This window comes from Arachis stenosperma, chromosome 10 (genome assembly GCF_014773155.1).
Source record: "Arachis stenosperma cultivar V10309 chromosome 10, arast.V10309.gnm1.PFL2, whole genome shotgun sequence".
Taxonomy (NCBI): Eukaryota; Viridiplantae; Streptophyta; class Magnoliopsida; order Fabales; family Fabaceae; genus Arachis; species Arachis stenosperma.
In genome coordinates this window covers 2,278,987-2,303,494 of record NC_080386.1, presented here as the reverse complement: position 1 = coordinate 2,303,494, position 24,508 = coordinate 2,278,987, and the positions used below count along the sequence as shown (strand labels likewise).

Below are 24,508 nucleotides of genomic sequence, written 5' to 3'. Positions count from 1 at the left end.
GACGGGTTGACAATGACGAAAGCAACATCTTCTTGAAACATAACTGGGTCCCAAATTTAGGGAGTTTGGATATGCATGTTAATCAGGTAAGCAATAGTAGCATTGATTATTTTAATAACCTTACAAATTTTCTCTCTGTTTCAGGGGAGTGGGATGCTGATAAAATTAAAGAATGGCTCCTGGTCAGCAAGATTGATGCGGTTCTTCCGCCGTCCCCTGAGAAAGATAAAGACCAGACTACGTGGACTCTTACCTCGGATGAATGCTTCAAGCTCAAATTCGCTTACCAAGATATCCAGAATACCATCGACAACTCCAGCAACATCTTCAACCTTGTTTGGAGTTGGAAAGGTTCAGAACGTGTGCGTCTATTCCTTTGACTGATTGCTCATGACTCCATTCTTACTAATGCCGAGAGAAAAAGACGCCATTTTACCAACGATGATCGTTGTCCCCGGTGTAGGAACGATATTAAAGACTTCTTTTTTTGCGAAAGGTATATGGCGAAATCTCATGACTGATGATCAGTTATGCCAGTTTCTGAGTTCAGATATGATGAATTAGTTGCAAAGCAATCTCTTGAAAAGATCTAAGTGGTCAAATCTGTTTGGCATTGTAGCATCTCACCTTTGGTTTTATCGTAACAAGCTCGTTTTTGAAGATATGTTGATTTCTTCTGCTACAACTCTTATCCAGATTATGGCTAGGTATGAGGAACATTTACATGTCATGAATGTGCATTGGAGGCAGAAGCATAATACTCCAACCTCAAACACCCTTATTCGCTGGCTCACTCCTCATGAGAATGAAATTAAGCTAAATGTTAATGGCTCATTTTTCACTAACTAGAATAATGCGGCGTGCGGTGGAGTTTTCAGAGATCACTTGGAGAGATATATGATTGATTTTGCTTCTAACTTGGGCAGCTTTTCTATTATGCAGGTGAAAATGTAAGGGGTTGTGCGCGACCTTCAGATTGCCGTAGCAAACAATTTTAAACGAGTTGTTATTGAAACAAACTCATCTTCTGTTCTTGAATTTATGAAGAATGGTTGTCCTGTGAGTCATCCTTGTGCATCGATTTTTGCTGATATCAACACTCATGTCCAACGGCTTAATGTCTTCGGATGGTCACATTTTTTAGAGAGATAAATTATGTTACTAATACGCTTGCCAAAAAAGGACATACCCATTCTTTTAGCCTGCACATTTTTATGTGCTCCTCCCGATATTTTAGATTTAGACTATTTTAATTTTTTGCGCCCTAGAGGCTCTTAGTCTGAATAGTTGTTTCTTGTCTTTCTTTTTTGCTTGGGGTATTTGATTCTCCTACCTCATAAAAAAATAATTAAGTGAAGTCCATCATTCATTGTCATTGAAATGTTTAAATTTAGAAAATAAAATGGATTTCTACATGACGGTATTATATCTTTTTTTTTCTTCTCGTGTTTGGGTGAATTCATGATGGCAGTACTATCTACTACTAAATCGTATAGACTACCACATATATACACAGGTGATTGCTATGGTGCCTAAAAGTGTATGCCAAATTTACCAAAAAGGGTTAAAAATTAATATTTAATTTTAAAAGTATAAAAGTAAATAATTATTAAATATTCAAAAGTTGTCATAAGAAGTAAGTTAGACAAAAGTTAGGCATCAAGTTATAGGCACCATAAAATTCACCATATACATATCGGCTTTTTTAAATAAATAAATATAACAAATATATTATTTCCCAAAATACACATGAAGAGAAATAGTTCCGAAAATGTGCAGGGCCACTTCAGACGGGGCGCATGCGAATTGGATTTACACTTCAATTCAAGTGTGATAGCCACGAAATGGGGCTGACAGAAGCAGAAAGTATTTCTGCCTCGGCTCCCACAAAATGGGTGGAGAGACCATTTTGTGGCTGGCGCCAGTAAAATGGCCAACTCCGGTGGAACATCTATGAATTGGAGTCCAAGTCAATGGTACTACACGCGAAATAAAATTCTTCAACTTCTTGATTTCATTAACTAAAGCTAAACTAAACAAACATCACATAATCCAACCGTCAATAGAAAATTTAGAATCATAACAAGAGTTTCAAAAACCATAACTAATAATGAAAAGCTAACCGTAAAAGCTTGTTCCCATTGTTTCAAATACAAAAAACAAAATCATACTCAAAGTTTAAGAAAAATGTGTTCTTTTTAACCTGGACGAGTGTCAATTTCTTGGACTCATTGTACTTGATGAGTTTATCATGCTGCAGTTTGATTCTTCTCTGCATAGCGCTGCTTGAAGAAGTAAACCGGTAGAAAAAATCCGATCAAAATGAATCTTAGGATCCAAATTCGTATTGGCACCTTTACTCTCTTCATTAGCTCCCAAATTCGCTTTTCAGGTTCTGCGGCAGAGAAAGGTGGTGGTGTTGTTTATCTATTTTGGAGAACTTTTTTGTAGATAGAAAAAGAGAGAAAAATGAGAAAAAAGAGCGAGAGAGAAACAGAAAAGACGAAGAAAAAAATGGGATCGTACATTTGAGAGTGCACCATTTTACTGGTGCCAATCACAAAATGGCCTCTACACTTATTTCGTGGGCGTCGAACCAGATATGCTGCCTCCTACTCCTGTCAGTCTCATTTCGTAGCTACTACATCTAAATTGAAGTGTAAATTCAATTTCCACCTAAAATGGTCCTACATATTTTCATAACTATTTCTTTTCATACGTATCTTAAAAAATAATATATTTGTGCTATTTATTTATATAAAAAGCCTATACATACCCACTCTTTTAATTTTGTTTTGTTTGTGAATGATCTTTCGACATTTAGCAAACTAATTCCCAACTTATCACATTATATTACTTTCTCTTTGTATTAACTTGAAAGTCATAAGAAAAAAGAACAAACTATAACTAACACGTTGCAGAGATTGAGAATATATAATCAATTTTTAAGCCATTTATAAAGGAGTCATTTGTCAAAAAATTAAATTGAAGGATTTAATTTTAAATTATATATTTTAAAATTTTTTACAAAAAAAATTGAAAAATACAATTTTAATTTTTAATTTTTTTTATTTTTTAAAATAAAAATCAGAATGTTTGATTTTAATTTTTTATTTAAAAAAATAATACGGTTTTACTTAATAATAATGTTTTTAATTGTTAAAAATAAAATTAAATAATCCAATTTTAAATGAGTATATTATTTTTTTGAAATGTTAAAAATAAAATAAAATAATTTAATTTCATATGAAAATACTATATGTTAGTTTTTACCAAAAAAATATATTAGTTTATAATTCTATGTAATTAAAATTTATTAAATAATAATTTAATCAAATGTATTAAATTATTTAATAAATATAGGTATAAAATGTAGATCAAATCGTTTAACCATTTTAAATATAAGGTAAAAAGAGAAATACTAAGGAGTTAATAGATTTTATAAAATATAATTATTAATTAATCATTAATAATATTTTTAGTAATATAAAATTATATTTAATAATATAAAATTTTTTAATTTTTTTATTAATTAAATACTGAGTAAATTTTAATAAGAAAAAGTTTAGAGACCAGTAGTTTTATTGAATTTTAGTCGGTATGTAACCAACAGAGGAAGGTGAGCCATTGGATAAAATCTCACACCAATCTCACATCATCAAATCATCATTGATAACTAGTTGATGATTAACAATCACAAAAATTGATACTCCTAGCATTGCTCTTTTAATAAAAATATCAACAATGCTAGGGAACCAACTCTATATAAACCAAGAATTAGCCAACTAGTAAATTGTTGCTACTGATAGGCACATGGATGTTTCTTTTTCTTGTAAATTGGATGGTTTTGGATATGATTTCTATGTTTCATGTGTTACGCATTAATAAAACATCATTAATTATATGAAACCAACTAATAAATGATCAAAATATCTGTTCTATAATTCTCTCCTAACACTAGTGTATTTTCCTTCATATTTTGAACGTGATCAACAATAATTTAACAAACAAATTAAATTATAAATTAATAAAATTAATTATAATTAATTATGTTATTCTATTCTTGGCTGATTATTAGTTGGTTCATATACTTTTTCTAAAAATATTGAATTAAATCAAGTAAAAATTTTCGCAACATCTCAACCAGCAATTTCACGTTAAAAAAAAAATAAAAAAAGCTGTAATGATTGTAAGTTGACAAGAGTTGAAGGATAAAGATGAATGGAAATGGTGAATGCATGGTCCAAGCGGCAGCATTAAATCAAATACAATCTGACTTCACTCCCCTTCTCCATTCTCTTCTTCTTCTTCTTGATTGTCTTCTTCTTCATCACTTCACTAAAGAAAGAATGCGTCCAATCTCTGTGTTGGTGGTTCTGGCGGTTCTATCAGCGGCAGCAGAGTCACTGAACCAAGAAGGACTGTTCCTGTATGAAATGAAGCTCGCCATGGAAGACCCTCATTCCACGCTCTCCAACTGGAACACCAGAGACTCCACCCCCTGCAACTGGTTCGGTGTCACCTGCCACTCCGACACCGTCGTCACCATCGACCTCTCCTCCGCCAACCTCTTTGGCCCATTCCCCTCTCACTCCCTCTGCCGCCTCCGCAACCTCACCACCCTCATCCTCTTCAACAACTCCATCAACGACACTCTCCCTTCCGACATCTCCCTCTGCCGCTCCCTCCTCCACCTCGATCTCTCCCAGAACCTCCTCACCGGACCCCTCCCTCATTCTCTCTCCTTGCTCCCCAACCTCCGCCACCTCGACCTCGCCGGAAACAACTTCTCCGGCCCCATCCCTCCCTCCTTCGGAGCCTTCCAGAAACTCCAGGTCATCAGCCTCGTCTACAATCTTCTAGAAGGAACCATACCACCTTCCCTCGGCAACATCACCACCCTCAAGATGCTCAACCTCTCTTACAACCCATTTTCACCGGCTCCGATTCCGCCGGAGCTCGGTAACCTCACGAACCTCGAGGTTCTGTGGCTCACTCAGTGCAACCTCGTCGGTGAAATACCCGAATCACTCGGTAACCTCAAGAGCCTCGTCGACTTGGACCTTGCATTCAATAACCTCCACGGTTCCATTCCCGCTTCGCTCACCGGGTTGACTCGCCTGGTTCAGCTCGAGTTGTATAACAACTCGTTGTCCGGCGAGTTACCCAAGGGAATGTCGAACCTTACCTCCTTGAGGCTCGTTGATCTGTCCATGAACCACTTGGAAGGTGAACTTCCCGATGAGTTCTGCCGTTTGCCGCTCGAAAGTCTCAACCTTTACGAGAATCGCTTCCATGGGAACTTGCCGGCGACCATTGCAAACTCGCCGAACCTCTATGAGTTGAGGTTGTTCGACAACAGGTTCACCGGGAAGTTGCCGGAGAATCTGGGGAAGAATGCGCCGTTGAGATGGATTGATCTCTCGACCAACCAGTTCTCCGGTCCCATTCCGGGGACTCTATGTGATCACGGCCAGTTGGAGGAGCTTCTGTTGATATATAACTCGTTTTCCGGCGAGGTTCCGGCGAGTCTTGGCGCATGCACGAGCTTAACGCGTGTAAGGCTCGGTTTCAACCGGTTTTCCGGCGAGGTTCCGGCGGGTTTGTGGGGTCTTCCTCATGTGTCTCTGCTTGAGCTTGTCGACAACTCGTTTTCTGGTTCAATCGCAAGTACCATTGCCGGAGCGAGGAATCTTTCGCTGTTGAGGCTTTCGAAGAACGGTTTCGAGGGTCCAATCCCTCAAGAGATTGGATGGTTGGAAACTCTTCAGGAATTTTCTGGTGGCGATAACAAGTTCAATGGCTCGTTGCCTCAGAGTTTTGTGAATCTTGGTCAGCTTGGTACTCTTGATCTGCATAACAATAAGCTCAGTGGAGAGCTTCCCAATGAGATTAAATCATGGAAGAAACTGAACGAGTTGAATTTGGCTAACAATGAGATTGGTGGTGAAATCCCTAAGGAAATTGGTAGTTTGTCAGTGCTTAATTTTCTTGATCTTTCTAATAACAAGTTTTCTGGGAAAGTACCCCTTGGTTTGCAGAATTTGAGGCTGAATGAGCTCAATTTGTCTCATAATCAGTTGAATGGAGAACTTCCCCCAATGTTGGCTAAGGATATGTACAAGGCTAGCTTTCTTGGTAACCCTGGTTTGTGTGGGGATTTGAAGGGTTTATGTAATGCAAGAGATAAGGATAAGAGTAGAAGCTTTGTTTGGTTGCTTAGAACCATGTTCATTGTTGCCACTTTGGTGTTTGTTGTTGGTGTGGTATGGTTCTACTTCAAGTACAAGGGTTTCAAGAATGCAAGGGCTATTGATAAGTCAAAGTGGACACTGATGTCATTTCACAAACTGGGTTTTGGTGAGGATGAGATCTTGAACTGCCTTGATGAAGATAATGTGATAGGAAGCGGATCTTCTGGGAAAGTCTACAAGGTTGTGCTTAGTAACGGTGAAGCTGTCGCCGTGAAGAAGATATGGGAAGGGGTTAAGAAGGAAATAGAATGTGGTGGAGATGTCGAAAATGGCCGATTTCAAGACAATGCTTTTGATGCAGAGGTTGAGACATTGGGTAAAATTAGGCACAAGAACATTGTGAAGCTCTGGTGCTGCTGCACCACAAGGGATTGCAAGCTGTTAGTTTATGAGTACATGCCGAATGGAAGCCTTGGTGATTTGCTGCATAGCAGCAAAGGAGGGTTGTTGGATTGGCCAACCAGGTACAAGATAGCGGTTGATGCCGCAGAAGGCCTCTCTTATCTGCACCATGATTGTGTTCCTCCAATTGTACATAGAGACGTGAAATCTAACAATATCTTGCTGGATGGAGAGTTTGGTGCAAGGGTGGCAGATTTCGGAGTAGCTAAGGTTGTCGAAACCACCGGAAAAGGAACAAAATCCATGTCTGTCATAGCAGGGTCTTGTGGATATATTGCACCAGGTTAGTAAAGCATTTCATGTGAATTGATAAATCATTGCTCAAGTTTGTCTCAATAGATTAGTTTGATACTTGAGATTTTGCAAGAAAATCACATAGGACCAATAGTGTTATTAGTATTACCAAGTAATTTAGCATTATAAATTATGATGTATATTCTGTTTTGGAGGCAAGCCTAACTGACATTATGAATTTGGCATGTGCAGAATATGCATACACGCTTAGAGTGAATGAGAAGAGTGACATATATAGCTTTGGTGTTGTGATACTAGAGTTGGTTAGTGGAAGGAGGCCGGTAGACCCTGAATTTGGGGAAAAGGACTTGGTTTCATGGGTTTGCACAACCTTGGATCAAAAAGGTGTGGAGCATGTGGTTGACTCAAGGCTAGATTCTTCTTTCAAACAAGATATATGTAAGGTGCTCAACATTGGCCTTGTGTGCACAAGCCCCCTCCCAATAAACCGGCCTGCAATGAGAAGAGTGGTGAAGATGTTGCAAGAGCTTGGCACCACCACCCCTCCTAACCCCAGATATCAACAGAACAAAGTCAACCAAGAATGATGGCAATTTGCCCCCTTATTACTATGATGATGGCTCTCATCATGGAAGTGTTGCTTAGTTCAAATGGATGTCATTGCATTGTTTTTTGGTTCTCAAAAGGAGGGGCTTGGGAGATTGGGAGCTTCTTAATTCTTATTTATTTATTATTATTATAGTGCCAACTTCATTCATCCATGTTTCCCACTCATGGTTTGGTTTGTTTTAACAAAAGTTGGCTAAAGAAATGGGATAGAAAAGAGTTTTTTTTTTTTAAATTGAATTTATACTTTCTCTTTTTTTGAAAGTGACTTTGGGGTTGAAAATAGAATAGTAGAAGTTGGTGCTGTTTTCCCCTGTAAAGTTAAGGTGGTTGATATTTTATCAAGGGGGTTCCCTGCTAGAGAATTTGAATGGTGGTTTTGCATTAATGCTATTTATTAAATTACATTCTCACTAGTCATTGCTAAAGAAAAAGATGTGACCTGTCTCTGCCATGAGTCACGTAAGTTGTAAAATCATACCTTCTAAAATTCCAATAGCAATTCACTGTAGAAATTCAGTTCAACTTCAGTCATTACGTAATGGAAAATGATTCCCCATGTTGGGAATCTATAATTATTATTATTATTTGATAAGATAATTGTATATTATTTTATATGAATAGAACATGAAGTAATTTATTACGGTTTAGTTTACTTTTTAAAAGTTGTGACATATGTATTTGATAAATTAAATTAAAATTAATTTTTAATAAGTATAAATAATAATAAGTGTATTTAATAAAATAATTTTTAAAATTTAATAATATTATAATAGATATTAAATATTTTTAAATTTAGATATTAATTAATGTATGAAATTATATTAAACTTTTCAATTTTGATAAGGACAAGTTAATTTTGAAAAATTTTTTTTTAAGTGATTTTAAAAGCACTCTTAGTTTTTAAAAATTGTATTTTAAATTTTTAACATTTATTTAAACAGACGAATGAACGAACCACTTTACGGATTCTAGTTAGTTGAGCTATATGCTTATTTAGCAACATATGAATGTGTGTTTTAATGAGGTGGTTAGGGAGGCATTGTCATTTATGGGCCCTCTCTTTTAATTGCAGGTTCCATCCAGTACATATGGTACTACTACTCCTTCTCTAGGCCTATGGAGGAGTATTAATGAGGTTGGGTGTATAGCATAGGCACTAGTACTCATTTCTGTTGCAAAATGACTTCAGCTAGTGGTTACTTATTATGACATCTACTTCAAGGGACTGCTAAAATTTGGTAAAGGGAATTATTGCAGTTAGAACCACACTTTTGTAACAATGAATATGACACTCTTGTTTCCCATTTTGGTAGTTTCCTCTAGTTCCTCTCCAATGTTGTAAATGCATCATTAGCGCAAAGCTGTGGCATTTGAAGAGCAATGCATGGATCATAGCCTCATAAATAGTGACGTTTGGATCACCATTCCCTAGTGCAAACTTCATCCCATGATTACTACTCTCCCACTTTATGAAACTGATCCAAATTTTTTTTTTGTTTACCCAAACGGTATCTTCCGGGCCCCGACCCGACAGGTTAAGGACTAATTCATCGCGGATCTGAGCTCCATTTAAGGGTCTGCTGCTGGCCAATGGGTTGCTGCATGCACAAGGTGAGGTTCGAACTCCCGATACTTACTTAAGTAGACGAGTGAGCTGACCACTCGACCAACCCAAGTTGGTTAACTGATCCAAATTAATACTACACCTATTCAGTTCAATATTGGCTTGATCCATGATCCACCTTGAGGCCCAAACTTGTTTAGACCAATAAGGAAAAAGGAGAGTTTTGTAAGGACCATTATGCTGTTCTTGACCCAAAAGAAAATGAAAAAAAAAAGGTCCATTCTCATACTGTTGACCATAATATTATTTTATTGTTCTTTTGTTAAAACTCATGAAGAGAAGCTGCTGAAGGAATAGCAAGACATGGTTGGGGTAGGTCCAAAAACCAATCCAAACAAAACATCAATTTATACAGAATGCAATTACAGTGTGAATATTGGAGCATTTCTTCACCAAAATGTGGCTTCAAATTTCATAAGGAATCAAACCAAAGTAACCATAATGTCAACCCAATAAACTAAGGGTTCAACTCAATCTGTAAGTTTAACACACTATCATGTAATAATGCAATTAATACAAATTACACAGGCTAGCCTTATGCTACTAAAAGTGAAATCAGCTACAAGTAATAATGTGTCTATTGCCCTTAAGAAAAGGGAAACTACGAGGGAAAAAAAACAATACTATTGCATGAAATACTATTATTGATGATGTTAAGTTTCTTGCTTTCCCAAATAACAGCCACCACACCAATAACTTATTGCTTGAAATCTTCCAAGATATCCTTCCACCAAATCCAGCAATCAAATCCATGCTTGTCTGATTACAGAAATAATAACAAGGACGAACATTATAAATTTTTTTTGGTTGTCGACGGTATTTCCAATCAGCCCGACAGGTTAAAGATTAATTCATTATAGACCTAAGCTTTATTTAAGGGCTTGACACTGGTCAATAAGTTGCTGATCCATAAGGCAGAATTCGAACACTCGACACTTACTTAAGCGGATAAATGAGCTGACTACTTGATTAACCTAAGTTGGTTAACATATAAATTATTTTTTATACCATCTTATATGATTCAACTGGTGGGCCTCCTTAGAGCTAGCAGCCAAGCCCGTCTGCATTATCATGAATAGTCCATGGGCCCCTATTATTTTCATATAAATATTATGTTTCCCTAGCGGGCTTTGCTCATGTACTACTAGTGGTTTCATCAGCTGTAGCCTAATAGCTATGTCTGTGGCCAGCATATACTTGGCTACTTCAGAATCCGGTGCATCACAATTCACTTGCGATTTGCAGATGTTCTTCTCCATTTATATTAATGAAAAGGAAATACCTCGTCCATTCATTCTTATTGTTATTATTATTATCGCTATTAATTTTAACTTTGCAGTTAAAAATTGGGGGTCCTCCTATTTTTGTTATTTATCTATCATTGGTTTCAATTATGCATTCAAATGAGTGAGGTTCCTCCCCATACTATTGATGTTATTATAAAATCCTTTGCACGCTTACTATTTCTTTTGGGGCCTGGTTTGATATGCACACTTACTTAACATTTGTTTTATGTTAGAAAAAAAAGATTAAGAAAGTAAACACAGAAAATTTTAATTTTAAAGAATCCATTTAATGTATAAAAGAAACTTAAAACATTTATATTTATTTTATATTTTCTATCAAAATTTTCCACACGTAGTATATTCTTATTGCTATTATATCTTAAATTAAGATGACTTTTCCTTTAATTTACGTTAGCTTTTAAGAAAGTTGCAGTCAAGTAGTCAACGATATGAGAAATTGAGAATAACACAGTTTCCAAGCTGTCTCTTATACCATTTACTATGAGTCAGCATTGGAATAACCCCTGCCAACCTATACACAGAATATCACAAATAATATGCAAAAACAAAGTCTAATACCGAAATGGATGCTCTCCAATTTTTTTTAACACTTAAAAGAATAAAGTATAATTTTTCACCTTTAATTCTATAAGTGGAGACAAAAATAAATAGAAGAGAGAATAATAATAAAAAGTGAGATCAAACATTGTACACCATCCAATTTTTTTTACCGAAAAAAATCCACTCCTAGTCCAATACTTGGTGAAGAAAAGAATCTATTAAAATACCTACCAACAACATTACAGACAAAGCTACAAAGAATTGGAGAACTAAAAAAGACAGAGAAGTTGGTTTGCTGAAACCAAATTCTCTGTATCTGATGAATCCCCAACACCTTTTAGACTATATAAATTGAAACTTTTAGTACAAAAGTAAGTGAAAAAGGCACACATAAAGAGTGGATAGATGCACCAACCAGATCAACGATTCGTCTAATAAACCGAAACCTCGCTCAAACCACTTTAATTTATACATATCCTTTAGCAGAATTTAAGGAGCCACAATGTGTAACAACAATTCTCTAATTATGTTGCTACATTTGTATACTGCGCGCTGTCTTTATGTGTATGCTAACGTAGTACCATAGTCCCATTTATTTAATTGTGAGAATGACCCTTATGAAAAATGGATCTTCCTAAGTCTTATTTTAAAATCAGAAATATTTAAGAGGCAATGAAAATGAACTTAAATCAGTTTAAAATTATCTTATGTTATATTTATTAATTATTTCTAAAATAACTACTTAATATTAGATATAATAAATGTATAATTTTAAATGTCAAATATATACAATTATAAATATTAAATTAAATAAAATAATTTTAAATTATTGTCTTTCTAGCATAATATGTAAATTTCAGTATGTCAGGTATATAAAAACAGTGGCATGGCTCCAACATTGAGCTACCACAACTAATCTCACCAAATAGGCAAATACTAAATCTCTTTTTGTCAAACTTATACTCTCTTTTTTCTCCTCCGAAGTTTAAACATACCCTCCAACTGTTTGATAAAATCTCTCATCCAATTGTGTTAAATCACATTTATATAATATAAAGCTAGTTTCCTCATACCACTTTGACAAACTACCCTTCAAATTCCAATTCACTTCCTGCAAGCAATTGAAAAGAGAAAAGAAGGACCAAAACTAGAAATGGACCATGCCAAGATTGCTTATGATTTGGTCATGGTGGCTCTATCCATATCTCTCATAGTTCTTGGTGTTGTTCTGTTTCTTGCATGCAAGAAAAAGCCGGTTGAATCCGAGGAAACACTTCCGGTAAAATTTTGTGCTCGTGCATACCCTTTAATGGAACTTGATGCTGCCACTGATGGCTTCAACCATAGGAGAATTGTTGGCCAGGGTCGCCTAGGAACGGTTTATGCCGCAACGCTGTCGAATGCAGAGCTTGTAGCTGTGAAGAGGATCCACCCTTTTCTTGTTTTGAGCAATGCAGGCTTTGGATTCTCATCTGTGTTGAAGTGGCTCTCATTGGCACAACACCCCAACGTTGTTCCAATCATAGGATTCTCCGAAGCGCCAGGGGAAAGAGTTGTAGTCATGGAGTTTATCCGAATGGCAAGCTTGGAATTCTATTTACAACAAAACCAAGATGGTGTTTCACTCCTGGATTGGAGCAAGAGGTTTAGAATTGCAGCAGGTGTAGCTAGAGGGCTTCAATACCTGCATGAAGTGGTAGCACCAAACATAGTACATGGTTGTGTTAAGTCCTCTAATGTTCTTATTGATGTGAATTTCTGTGCCAGGGTATGTGATTATGGACTTAACTTCTTGGCACCAATGGAGAAGAGAGGGGTAGTGGGGTATGTGGATGGTGAGTATTGGAATGAGAGAGGGGGTGGTGCTACTAAAGAGAGTGATGTTTATGGTTTAGGTGTGGTGCTTTTGGAGCTTCTAAGTGGAAGAGGGTGTGAGGGAGGGTCATTGGCAAATTGGGCATTGCCTTTGATTAAGGAAATGAGTTTTGGTCAAGTTTTAGATCCCAGGCTTGTGACTCCTTCTGATATGAGTCCTTTGGTTAGATTGGCCAAAGTTGCTTCAGCTTGTGTTGGTAATCCAAGAAAGTGTAGGCCTAGTGTTGCTCAAGTTGCTACCATTTTGAACGATTTAGAAATACAAGTGTCTTTTCCATAGAAAATTATTTGTATCACTCATTTTTCTTTGTATTTTATAGTAATAAAATGGCGTTAATTGTGTATAAAATGATGGTAATAAAAGAAAAAGATGTTATATAAAGTTGTTGGGTTGTGAAATCAAATTGGTATAGTAATTTTGCCTTTTCAATATTATACATATTTAGATGCTGACTAATTACCAATAAAATGATATATATTGCATGCATTTTGGGTCCATGAAAAGTAAATACATCATATCATATCATATGCACATTTTCAATAAGAGTTGATTAAAAGGGGGATAAGTTAGGTGATTTTAATTTGACATTTATCAGATGCTAGTGATTGGTATGAGAATTTCATTGAGGAAGAAGACTAGAAGAGGGCATGGCATTATCACAAAAGTTCTGACGGGTTGAGAAGTCAGAAAAATTAGATATAAATTATTTGAAGCTACCAAAATATCATTTGGTGGGGATTATTGAAATTAAGAAGTGGACGGTGCCCTTGACATTAGGATGGTGAACATTTATGTAATGAAAGGAACATTTTCTTTTTTCCGAATCTTATGACTCTCATTTTTTCAACTCTTAATCAGCTTATATTTATGTAATTTTATTTTACAGCTTTTTCATTGTTACATCGTATCTTGTATGAAAAATATAGGCATACTTTTTTCTATTTGAACGTTAATACAGGCATATTTTAAAGATTTTAAAATACATGAACATTAAGAAACTAACTTGATTCATTGAGTGATCAACTCACTTGTCCACTTAAATAAATATCTGAATTTGAATATTCGAAAGATGGATGACTAGTTTCTTTGTTAACTGTAAAATTGTAAAAATATGTAAGACTAGTTCAACGCTAATATCAATATATATCTATTATAGGATTTTTTTTGTTTATAAAATAAAAAATTATTTATTTTTTCCAAAACGATTTTTTAACTTTATTTTTGTAAATACAATTTTTTTTTAATTAACAGCAAGTTTGCCGCTCCCGGACGAACTCCATAATTTATATAAAGTTTGCCGGCGAACTCTATACAAGAACTCTACGATGAGTTTGCCACACTATATAAATGTCGTGGGACCATGGTTTGTCACTTTCTTCTTTTAGTCTATCCTCCAAAATTTTTTTGTAATTTTTTTCTTTTCTACCTTTTCGACCTCCGTGATGTTTGTTGTGGACGACACTCTCAGTTCCAAGTCTATTTTTTTATGTTAAGTTGGTTTACTCCTTACATGTTAGATAAAATTGTTAGGTATAGATTGTTTGTTAGTTAGAATAATAGATTTATTGTTTACATGTTACTTAGGTAGACGTACTTTTTAGTGTTGTTATGTTAGGTATATTATTTTATGTTACCGTTTTTTAATATAGTGGCTATGGATCATGATGTAAAAGAATATATGAAAGTACCTTATTAGATAATTTAGTTATTGGTATAGCATTGTGTTGTGAGTTAAAAGACAATTAGGTGAGCACTAAAATTTAAGGTTGAGTTACTTATAAATTAATCTGACGACGTCAGTTAAGTAAGTTAAGCTTAAAATTAGTAGATTTATAAGCCATTTCTCATTTAGTTAATTTTTTAATAATCCCGTATGTAATTTTATTTGAGTAGATTGTGTTTCGATAGAGCAGCAATTATTGGATTATGAGCATGAGATGTATAGACTGGATCAGGCTGAGCACATCACTGGGAGGCTTGATCGTGTGGTATAATTTTTTAACCTTTTTTTTATTATAGTGAAGGAAAAGTGAACTTGCCATTTTAACCCCTTTCCAATGGATGAATATTAGTCCATCTGTTGTACCACGACCTTATAAGCCGTACGTCCTTGTCGTTGCGCAGCCGATAACTAATTCAAAACAACAGAAATATCGATCATAACGACGGTCTAATAAATATACTTGTAACAAAGCCAAAGAAAACACAACTATAATATATATCTTTTTATAAAACAAATTGCCATCTAATTCGATAGATATCTGTAGTAAATTTTTTTCACCTTTTTAGATTCCTGCTATCCGAGGGCATGCAATATCAAATTCTTCAATGCTGTTAAACTGTTGACTTCCGTTGTCATATGCGTAATTATCAGCTGGCCCGATTTAAAGACAATCAAACCTTCTTCATCATACACTATTTCACCATTGTAGTAAATGGATAACAATGGATTTTCTGACATGCTAGCAATAACAATAAAAATGAGAAAGAAGAAAGTAATTAGAGAGGTTGTGACTGCTTAAGCTCCAATGGACTTGCTTTTATTGCCGAACTCATCATAGAATTCATCCGGGGGCGAACTATAAAGTTCGCCGGAGGGTGTGGCGAACTCTATATAAATTATGGAGTTTGCCAGGGGGCGGCGAACTTGTTAATTCCAAAAAAAAAATTGTATCTACGAAAATAGAGTTAGAAAATCGTTTTGGAGGAAATAAATAAATTTTTTATTTTATAAACAAAAAAATCCATCTATTATATATTATTAAAATTTATTTTTATTTTATAAACAAAAATAAAGTTGTTTGCTATTTGGAGAGGCTTTCTTTTAGCATGGGATTCGGGATAAAGAGAAGAGACATTATATATGAAACAGATTGTATGAAAATTTTTACTATTGTCAATAATTTAGAGGATTGCTCTGGGTTTATTGATCCTTTGGTGTTAAAAATACGGGATATCATATCTTAGAAATGGCATGCTGATCTCCGATTGATCTTGGAAGATGCAAATACAGTAGCAGACATCATGATAAAGACTGCAATAAGGACCCTTTCTCCCCAAGTAGATCAGAGCTTCCGTTGCCTTGTAAGAAATTTGAGGGTAGTATTCAACGGAACTGCATTTCTTAAGCAGTTTTTTGTTTATTTTTTTCTTTTTTAGTTGTTGTTTATTTTCTTTTAAGTTACTAAAAAAATAAAATTATTAATCATTGATTTTATTATTTTTAATATTAAAAATCATTAAACGTTAAATTTAATTAACTTTATAAAACTTTTTGTAACAAAAATTACTTTACGTGTTTTTATTTAAAAATTTTGAAAAAAAAATTATATATTTTTATATATTATCCCGTATACAGTACATATTCTAGTTTAATATTTAAAGGAGGGGAGTTGGGCTTACTTTCCTGAAGGCCGTTTAACGGAAACGGAATCTGGGTTTGGGGCAGGTGGGTTGTTGGATTTGGGCAAGGTTGAACGGCTTAATCCAAGACAAAAAAATATATATATATTTTAATTACGATAAAAAAGAGATATTAGATTCAAATTTTATAAATAATAATTTTTTAGAGCATGTTTAAATAGGATAATTAAAGGGAGGAGAATAGTTTAACAACCAGTAATTTTAATTTATATTGGCTAACATTTTTAGATAGCAATTCAATTCTTTTAATTTTTTTTAAATTAGGAGTGAGATTCGAACCCAAAATTTATAGGTAAAGATGAAAAAACTATGTCATTTGAGTTATAGTTCGTTGGATTCAATTCTTTTAACCTTAATCAACACTTTTAGATATTATTGATAAAAAATAATAAGTTCTATTATTTTTATAGCATTATTTTTAAAGGAAAAAAAATAGAAAATATTTAAAATTTTTAATAATAGAAAATTATGTGTTTGAATATTTTAACTGAAAGAATTTATAAAATTTAAAGAATTTTGATAAATAAAATAAAATTTTCAATTTCCACTTGTAATGAGAAAATTTTAAGTTTTCTTTTTTCTATATCTCACTTAAAATTAACAAGAAGGAAAGTCTAAACATTAAAGAAGAAGAAAACAAGTTGGCAATTCTATTACCTTATCCATATAAAGAATTTTATATATACAAGTAGTATATTAACTTCATCCAAATAAAGAATTTTGTAATTAAATATTAAATTTTCCATGCATTTAAAATGTTCCTAAATTTAAAAATATTTCATCCAAATACAATTTTATAAATTATACACAATAATTAATAATTAAAAAATAAAATTATACACAAGTTTTCTTACGTGGGATATGGAAAAAAATATTTGAATCTTTTAAATTTTAAAATTTTTTTAAGGGTAAAATATAATTTATTATTATTTATTTTATAAATAAAAAAATATAAAAAATATTTAAAAATAAAAAATTATATTTTATCATCTCAAATAAAAATTTAAAATTTAAAAAATTTAAATATTTAAAAAAAATGTGAAGCTTAATGCCTAAGCTTCTGTTGCTTGGCTTCTATGACAAGCTCACAAAGACGTGTCGGCTGCCGCATACAAAAGTCACTATTTCTTAATTAATTCAAGCCTTATAATCTCCTATGCTCCTGTCTTTGCTATGTACCGTACCTCCAACAATCCAACCAATAGGATCCCTCCACGTCATTATCCTTTCATGCAAATTTACCAGAACGTCACTCTATCACAAACCCTTTAATAATTATATCATAATAAGACGCTGATTGTTAACATTCGTTTTCCCCAAGCTATATGTGATTTACAAAACCACGTTGTAATCCAGCATTCTTCATCATTCTTGATATTGCTAATAATCAAGGTTTGTAAGTCCATCATCTACAAATGCCAATAATTAAGCACATATAGTTAATTAAATTAAATTACTGTATGTTTGCACCAACAAGCTAATATGCTCTCTCATTAGCTTCCAGCACAACTTTGTTGAATGAGAATAAAGATATTCAGTTCCCAGTGTGAAGGGAACAGAGATGAATGGAGGGGGGAAAATGAGAGAGATTCGTGAAGAATTGAATATTAACGAGAATATGCAGTACTAGTGTGTATTTTTTTTTTGTTGGTTGGTGCAAAAAAATATATTATATTTTTAACTAAAGTTCATTCTTTGTATATGTTTTATTCATTCATTTCTTATTATATGCACTATTTTTTTATATTTTTATTTTAGTAATAAGTAATTTATATAAACAGTGAAAATATCATTTTGTGGTATATGTAGATATGTGTATCAAATTTTTAGAGTGAAGTATAATTTTCGTTTTTAACATATAGGTCGAAAAAAATTTTTATTCTAAACTTTTTTTTTATACAAAATCGTTTTTAAGATTTAACTTAATTTTCAAATCGTTCTTATTTTAGAGACTAAAATTGTATAGAAGTGACCGCAGAAACGAAAATACAGATGGATGGTAGACAACTTCTTTTTCCTTTCTTCCTTCTTCTTCTTTCTTTCTTTTTTATAGAAGTAAAAACACTTTCTTTCTTTTTTTTTTATATTTTTTTTGTTATAAATAATTTAATTTAAAATTTTAATATTTAAAAAAATAATAATTTTAAAATTTAATTTTAAATTTTAGAGATAATTTTATATAAAAAAATTAAAAATAAAAAAATTTAAATCCATATTTAAGAACCAAAATTATACTTAATCTAAATTTTTACACAACTTTGAGGGTACTCCAATGCAATTTGACACTAGCTACTAGCAGCTCATCACTAATCAGCTTTGGACACACACAAAACCTTAATTATGTGGATCTCTTTCTCAAAAGAATCATGTTTGCCTTAGATCATCTTTTTAAAATCATATATATAATGTTTATTTGGGCATCATTATTTTAATAAAAAAATTAATAAAATTTTTTTTATTTTTTAATATATTTAACAAATTTTTAATAGTAAAAATAAAAATACTATAAAAATAAAAAAAATATTTTTTTGAAAAACTGTAATTTATATCTTTTTTAAAAGATTTTTTTTAAAAAAGATATTTTTTATGTAATAAATAAACTAAAAATACTTTTATATTGTTATACCTAAATATAATTAATAAATAAAAAGATTTTTTTTTATAAATTATCTAAACATAAAATTACTTTTATTTTTTCATAACATTTTTTTAAAAAATAACTCAAAAATATTTTTTTTTAAAACTTCACCTAAACAAATTCATAAACTTTCATGTATAATAATAAATTAATAATAATCATAATAAGACCCTTTTGTTTGGCCTTAATATATAATAAGTGAAATAATTTAATTTTTTACAACACCATAGATATAGATGTAGGAATGCAGGATAAAAAAAAGAAAGGTCTAGTAGTCTAGGACGAATTTATTCTATTTTATAAAAAGCGTATATACCATAATATTAATTACTACCAAACTTGACGTCCAAGCAACCTTTCCTTATATCTAGAACCGCTTCCTTTGGTTCTCACCTTTTCTTTTTATTTCATCTATTGCTTATACCTTTTGTCCTCTTCTTCATCTGATCTTTCCTCTTTCTCTCTCCATCAGTAATCACCAATATCATCAAGCACATAAGAACCAATTCAAGGCGGTGGTAATCATAAGCTAAGTCAAGGGAGATAAAACGTGTCCCGAAAGAGATACAAATAAAGTAGTACTATGCTTTCTACCTTACTTTACCTTTCTTTTAACTACATACTTGTAATTTTTTCTCCTCTTCAATTTTTGGGTATTTTTTTTTTTATAATTCTGAGTATAAGGGAAGAAAAATTAGAGGGTGGTCTAATTTATTGTGATGGCATGGTGCAATGAGACTCATGAGAAAGAGATCATTGCTTCCAATAATAGTACTATTACTCTTAGACCTAAATCCGACCAAGAAATTCGAAACATAAGTTGCCCCTCATGTAGCCATAACATTCAAATAATCCAAGAGCAGGTACTCAAATTAAATTATCTTCTTTCTTTGTTTTTGGTCTTATGGTTTATTAAATAATAAATTGGTTTAATTGTTTTGATAGGGTGGAATTCATGAGTTGCCGGGGTTACCAGCTGGAGTGAAGTTTGACCCAAATGACATTGAAATATTGGAGCATTTGGAGGCAAAAGTTATGTCTCATGTGCCCAACCTTCATCCTCTCATTGATGAGTTCATACCAACGCTTCAAGACGAGAATGGCATCTGTTATACACACCCAGAGAAACTACCAGGTATTACTCTTTTACCAGACATAGGTTATTATAAACTTATTATATCATTTCTAATTTAAGGTAGGCACGCTTCACGCACGTCTTGCTGTGCACGGCATGCATGAAATTAATTACTCTTTTTGTAATAATAATAACGAGAATGATTTAATTTGATCTTCTCTTTGAAAAGGATCTAATAATTATTATATATACGCACCACACGCGGGATCTTAGAATTTTATTTAAATTATTGTGATATCTTCTTTTAAGCTTTTAAAACATTTTTTTTAACTTTGTTATATATATATGTAGAGATTCTATAAATTACTGGGTGATTAAAAGAAGTCTGAAAATATATAAAGATTTCACCTTTCAAATGGTTGAGTCGTGGCAATGACTATCAAACTCTTAGGTTTAGCAATGTTTATATTTTACGTCAAATTTGAACATGCCATACCAAATAGAAGGTGGGTGTCGGCCAAAATCTATATGTCAACACCAAAAAGTGGGGTTGCTGCCATGCTACTCTTCTATTTTCATGAGCCTTCGTTATACTCAATAGATATATATACCTACCTAGATTGTTTCATATATAGCTCCTATATATCCTATATGACAAATTTAAATTTCTATTGATTGATATCTTACTGCAGCATTATTTCATACATGACCCTAAATTTATCCTTGTAACCAAAACGGGAGAGAAAAGAAAAGATTGATGATTTCAAAATTCAACTTGGTCAATGATCACCTAATTTAATTTTTAAAATAAATTAAATATAGAATTAAATTTTAATATACTAATTATACACATACATTTAATTACGTATTGTTACTTTAACTAAAATTTTAAAAACATTTATGTTGTTTAAGATGGTCATTGTTTACCTAATACTACCCTAACAATAATAATGATCTGTAACAAAATTCAAAGGGTACGCAAAGAAAAGAATACTTTAGTATGTATTTTTTGATTGATTGAATTGAATTGTATTTTTGTAAATTACGAGGATAAAACTAAATATATATATAGAGTATTGTCCTATGAAAGATAAAAGTAATTAAAAATAAGATAAGAATAACTAAAGATAAGATAAAAATAAGATAATAAAGATTAAAATTGTAATTGAATTTATGTATTCTGTTGGATTGAATTTATAGGCCATAAGACTTCTTTATTGTTGTCATTGAATAAGGTGGAAGAGTAATTTAATAATTTGGAACTTTTTAATTTTACACCATATCTCATCTCCTTTTGTCAAGATTATTTGCATAAATTTCTTAACATAAGAGTTTCTTTATATAATAAGTATGAGACAAATGAAAGATTATTATTAAACTGTTCCTCTGTGAATGAATTAATGATGTAGGAGTAAAGAAAGATGGGCAGATTCGGCACTTCTTCCACAGGCCTTCAAAAGCATACACAACAGGAACAAGGAAGAGAAGAAAGGTTCACACCGATGAAGATGGAAGCGAAACAAGGTGGCACAAAACCGGAAAAACAAGAGCGGTGGTGGCCGGCGGCCTAGTCAAGGGTTTCAAGAAGATTCTAGTACTATACACCAACTATGGGAGGCAAAAAAAGCCTGAGAAAACTAACTGGGTGATGCATCAATACCATCTTGGAAGCAATGAAGAAGAAAGAGATGGAGAACTAGTAGTTTCAAAAGTGTTCTACCAAACACAACCTAGACAATGCGGCAATTCCATTGTTATAAAGGAAGATGATGATGATCTTCCCTATGGAAAGATATTGATGATGAATAACAGTAAGAAGCACAAAAATAATAATGATGTTGCTGCTCCTGTTGTGGACTACTACATAAACTATGACCATGTTGAGCATCATCATAATCACAATCATAATAGCCAAAGATGTTCATCACCTACTCAACTTATTCCAAACTTGGTTCTCCAAGGTGATTCCTCTTCTCTTTTTCGCTTTGCTTCATCATCACTGGATGGGAATGCCAACAAAACAAGACTTTTTGAGAGAAAGTTGTAGTAATATAATTCGTTCATTATTATTATTTCTTTGACTAAGTGACAATATTTATTCTATACATATATGATATATGGGATTAATATAATTAGAGTGACATGTAATTAAGTTGATTGGCTTTGATGTGAATTAAGGACTCACTCATATAATCAAAGGTGTTTATTTGTAGTAATGTTGGTTTTTATGTTAATTTTAGTGCTTAGGTACATTCAAATATTGTGGTATAAATAGTAGGGTTATTATTGTCCATTCATAACTTTGTTAAATAATGAATTAAAATGTTTCTCTTTCTCTTTTTTGTTTTTCTCCAATAATATATCTTGAATATAAAACACTAGAAAATCATATATAGATGTTCATTTAATTTCTACATTATTTCTCGGCAACATAGACAACTTGACTTGGAACGAAAGTTATCCATTTTGATATTGATCTTAATAGTAGCTAGCTAGCTATAGCCTTTCCGTTTCTTTTCGAATAAATCCGACAGACTTTAATTTGATGGAAAAGTATGAGGAGTCAATGGAATATTTATATAATGTATATAATGGAGGTTTATGAAATATTAGAAATATAATCGTTAGTGTTATTTTTTTCTATTAGCTGAAATTTTTGAAATAAGTAGTATCATAATATGATATTAATGCGTTAGATTCGAATGGTCAAAAGTTCGATTTTTTGTGAATTCCAATGTCTCTAGCGGGATCCTAATTTGATATATTGAAATAATGTAAAAGGCCATAGATTCTCCCTACTGATTCCGCCCCTTATGAGAGTCTATATATATATATATATGTTTTAATCACATAGAATTAATATGGAACCATAACATGCATTATCTGTAACGAAAATACAAGAAAATATGAAACTTTTAATTACAAAAGTTGGAAACCGTATTCTTCAAGGATCATCACCCGTATTCGCTGGGAAAAAGAAACAAACATTCAATAACGTACAAACAATAGAAAATAATAGAATAATGTCATATCGTAGGTGGATAGTAATTAAAGTTTCTTAATCAGAATGAATGTCTATCCAACAAATAAATTATTAGAGTAATGAAAATAAAGGAGCATCCTGAATACACTAAATATCCTATTCCTAACTGTGTTGTAAATTTATTAGGTGACTATTAATTTAAAGATATTTCTGTATGAAAATAATTTGACATATCTATATTTTAAGGTTGAGGACAAGTGTGCAGATTATTAAAATTAGGTGAATGATATTTTATTATCTCTAAACTAATATATAAGTTACTCTTTTTGATATGTCACATTTTAATTTTAATTTGATGTTTATTTTAATATATTTGTTATATATTTATTAAAATATTAATTTAAATTTTTTTTATATTAATTAAATTCTAAACTAAAATATTAATGTGACAAATTAAAAATAGAAACATAAATTAGTGTCACTGTAAAATTTTCAAGTTAAAAAGTTTATCATGTTAAATAAATCTTTAAATTTAAAAATTTATTTTATACAATTTGTTTTTTAATTATATGAAAAAAATAAAAAATTAAAACACTTTATATCTTATTTTTTAAAAATTAATGTAGCTAGTTTGTAATTATTTTTTTATAAAGATCTGGATTTTTATTTAATTTTTGTTAGAAATTAGAGATTTTGTGTGAAAAATAAAACAATAATATATAATATTATTTTTTAAATATTTTTTAAAATTTTTAACAAATTTTAATGATCTGAAATCAATTTTTTATTTTTTATTTTATTAAATAAATTAGTCATTTAAATTTTACTAAAAATTTAAAATAAATAAATTCATTAGAATATATCACATTAAAAAAATAATTTATATGTTATTTTAGAAAAAGTAAATAACATTCGCCTTAAATTATATCAAGAAGTAATTATTAGATGTCCTTTAAGTAATTAATTCTACTAGCTTTTGTAGAGTTATGTTGGTCTCTTCAGAGTATATATATAAGTAGGCTCTTGTGTTTTGATACTAAATAGACTTGTATTCAGTTGTTAATTGTTAATTAGTACAACAATAATATAAGATCTATCGTCTAGTACAAGAATGTTGTTCCTATAAATTATTATTCTTTTTATTTAATTTCATTTTTTCCCTTCATATTTTAGTGTAACACTTGGAAGAGTAATCATCCATCATTGTGTGGATGTTAATGTTGCATATATGTGATGTTATCATTGATGTATTGTATAAAGAAACCGCAAAGTATATTAAATAATATTTTTAAAGTAAAACATGAAGAAAAAAAAGTATATTCATAAAAAAAAAAGTTAAAGCCAAGATTTTTTTTAAATGATAAAATGTCTCATATTTTTATATCTAATCCGATTCAATTCAATTCAAAAATTGTATGACAGGATCAAATCGAATCTAGAAGTAAAAAATGTGTATATTTTATTCAATTTGATTTTTTTAATAAAAATCAAATTCAGATTTTGACCAAATCTATCTAAATTA

The 24,508-nt window shown here is 31.8% G+C and overlaps 3 protein-coding genes across 3 annotated transcripts; all 3 read left to right on the top strand.

Annotated features, from left to right (window-relative positions):
• Nucleotides 1-4,265: 4,265 nt before the first annotated feature.
• On the top strand, nucleotides 4,266-8,049 carry LOC130954607 (receptor-like protein kinase HSL1). Its single transcript, XM_057881364.1, is given in 3 exon segments — nucleotides 4,266-6,939; nucleotides 7,143-7,462; nucleotides 7,464-8,049. Coding segments are annotated over 3 exon segments (3,003 nt in total). The 5' UTR covers nucleotides 4,266-4,349; the 3' UTR covers nucleotides 7,557-8,049.
• Nucleotides 8,050-11,915: 3,866 nt separating this feature from the next.
• Nucleotides 11,916-13,249, top strand: LOC130957954 (serine/threonine-protein kinase-like protein ACR4). The gene has a single exon (XM_057884817.1). The coding sequence runs from the start codon at nucleotides 12,145-12,147 to the stop codon at nucleotides 13,144-13,146; it is 1,002 nt and encodes a 333-aa protein (XP_057740800.1). The 5' UTR covers nucleotides 11,916-12,144; the 3' UTR covers nucleotides 13,147-13,249.
• A 6,097-nt stretch (nucleotides 13,250-19,346) lies between these two features.
• LOC130954828 (NAC domain-containing protein 73) lies at nucleotides 19,347-22,277 on the top strand. Its single transcript, XM_057881602.1, has 3 exons — nucleotides 19,347-19,791; nucleotides 19,874-20,063; nucleotides 21,413-22,277. The coding sequence occupies exons 1-3, from the start codon at nucleotides 19,648-19,650 to the stop codon at nucleotides 22,048-22,050; spliced, it is 972 nt and encodes a 323-aa protein (XP_057737585.1). The 5' UTR covers nucleotides 19,347-19,647; the 3' UTR covers nucleotides 22,051-22,277.
• The last annotated feature ends 2,231 nt before the right edge of the window (nucleotides 22,278-24,508 follow it).

What these genes read in the sequence shown, in the direction of transcription:
- LOC130954828 (XM_057881602.1), top strand. Translation starts at nt 19,648, where the DNA reads ATGGCATGGTGCAATGAGACTCATGAGAAAGAGATCATTGCTTCCAAT. An exon ending in TTCAAATAATCCAAGAGCAG is followed by an intron (nt 19,792 to 19,873) that starts GTACTCAAATTA and finishes TTGTTTTGATAG; the next exon opens with GGTGGAATTCATGAGTTGCC. An exon ending in ACACCCAGAGAAACTACCAG is followed by an intron (nt 20,064 to 21,412) that starts GTATTACTCTTT and finishes TTAATGATGTAG; the next exon opens with GAGTAAAGAAAGATGGGCAG.
- LOC130957954 (XM_057884817.1), top strand. Translation starts at nt 12,145, where the DNA reads ATGGACCATGCCAAGATTGCTTATGATTTGGTCATGGTGGCTCTATCC.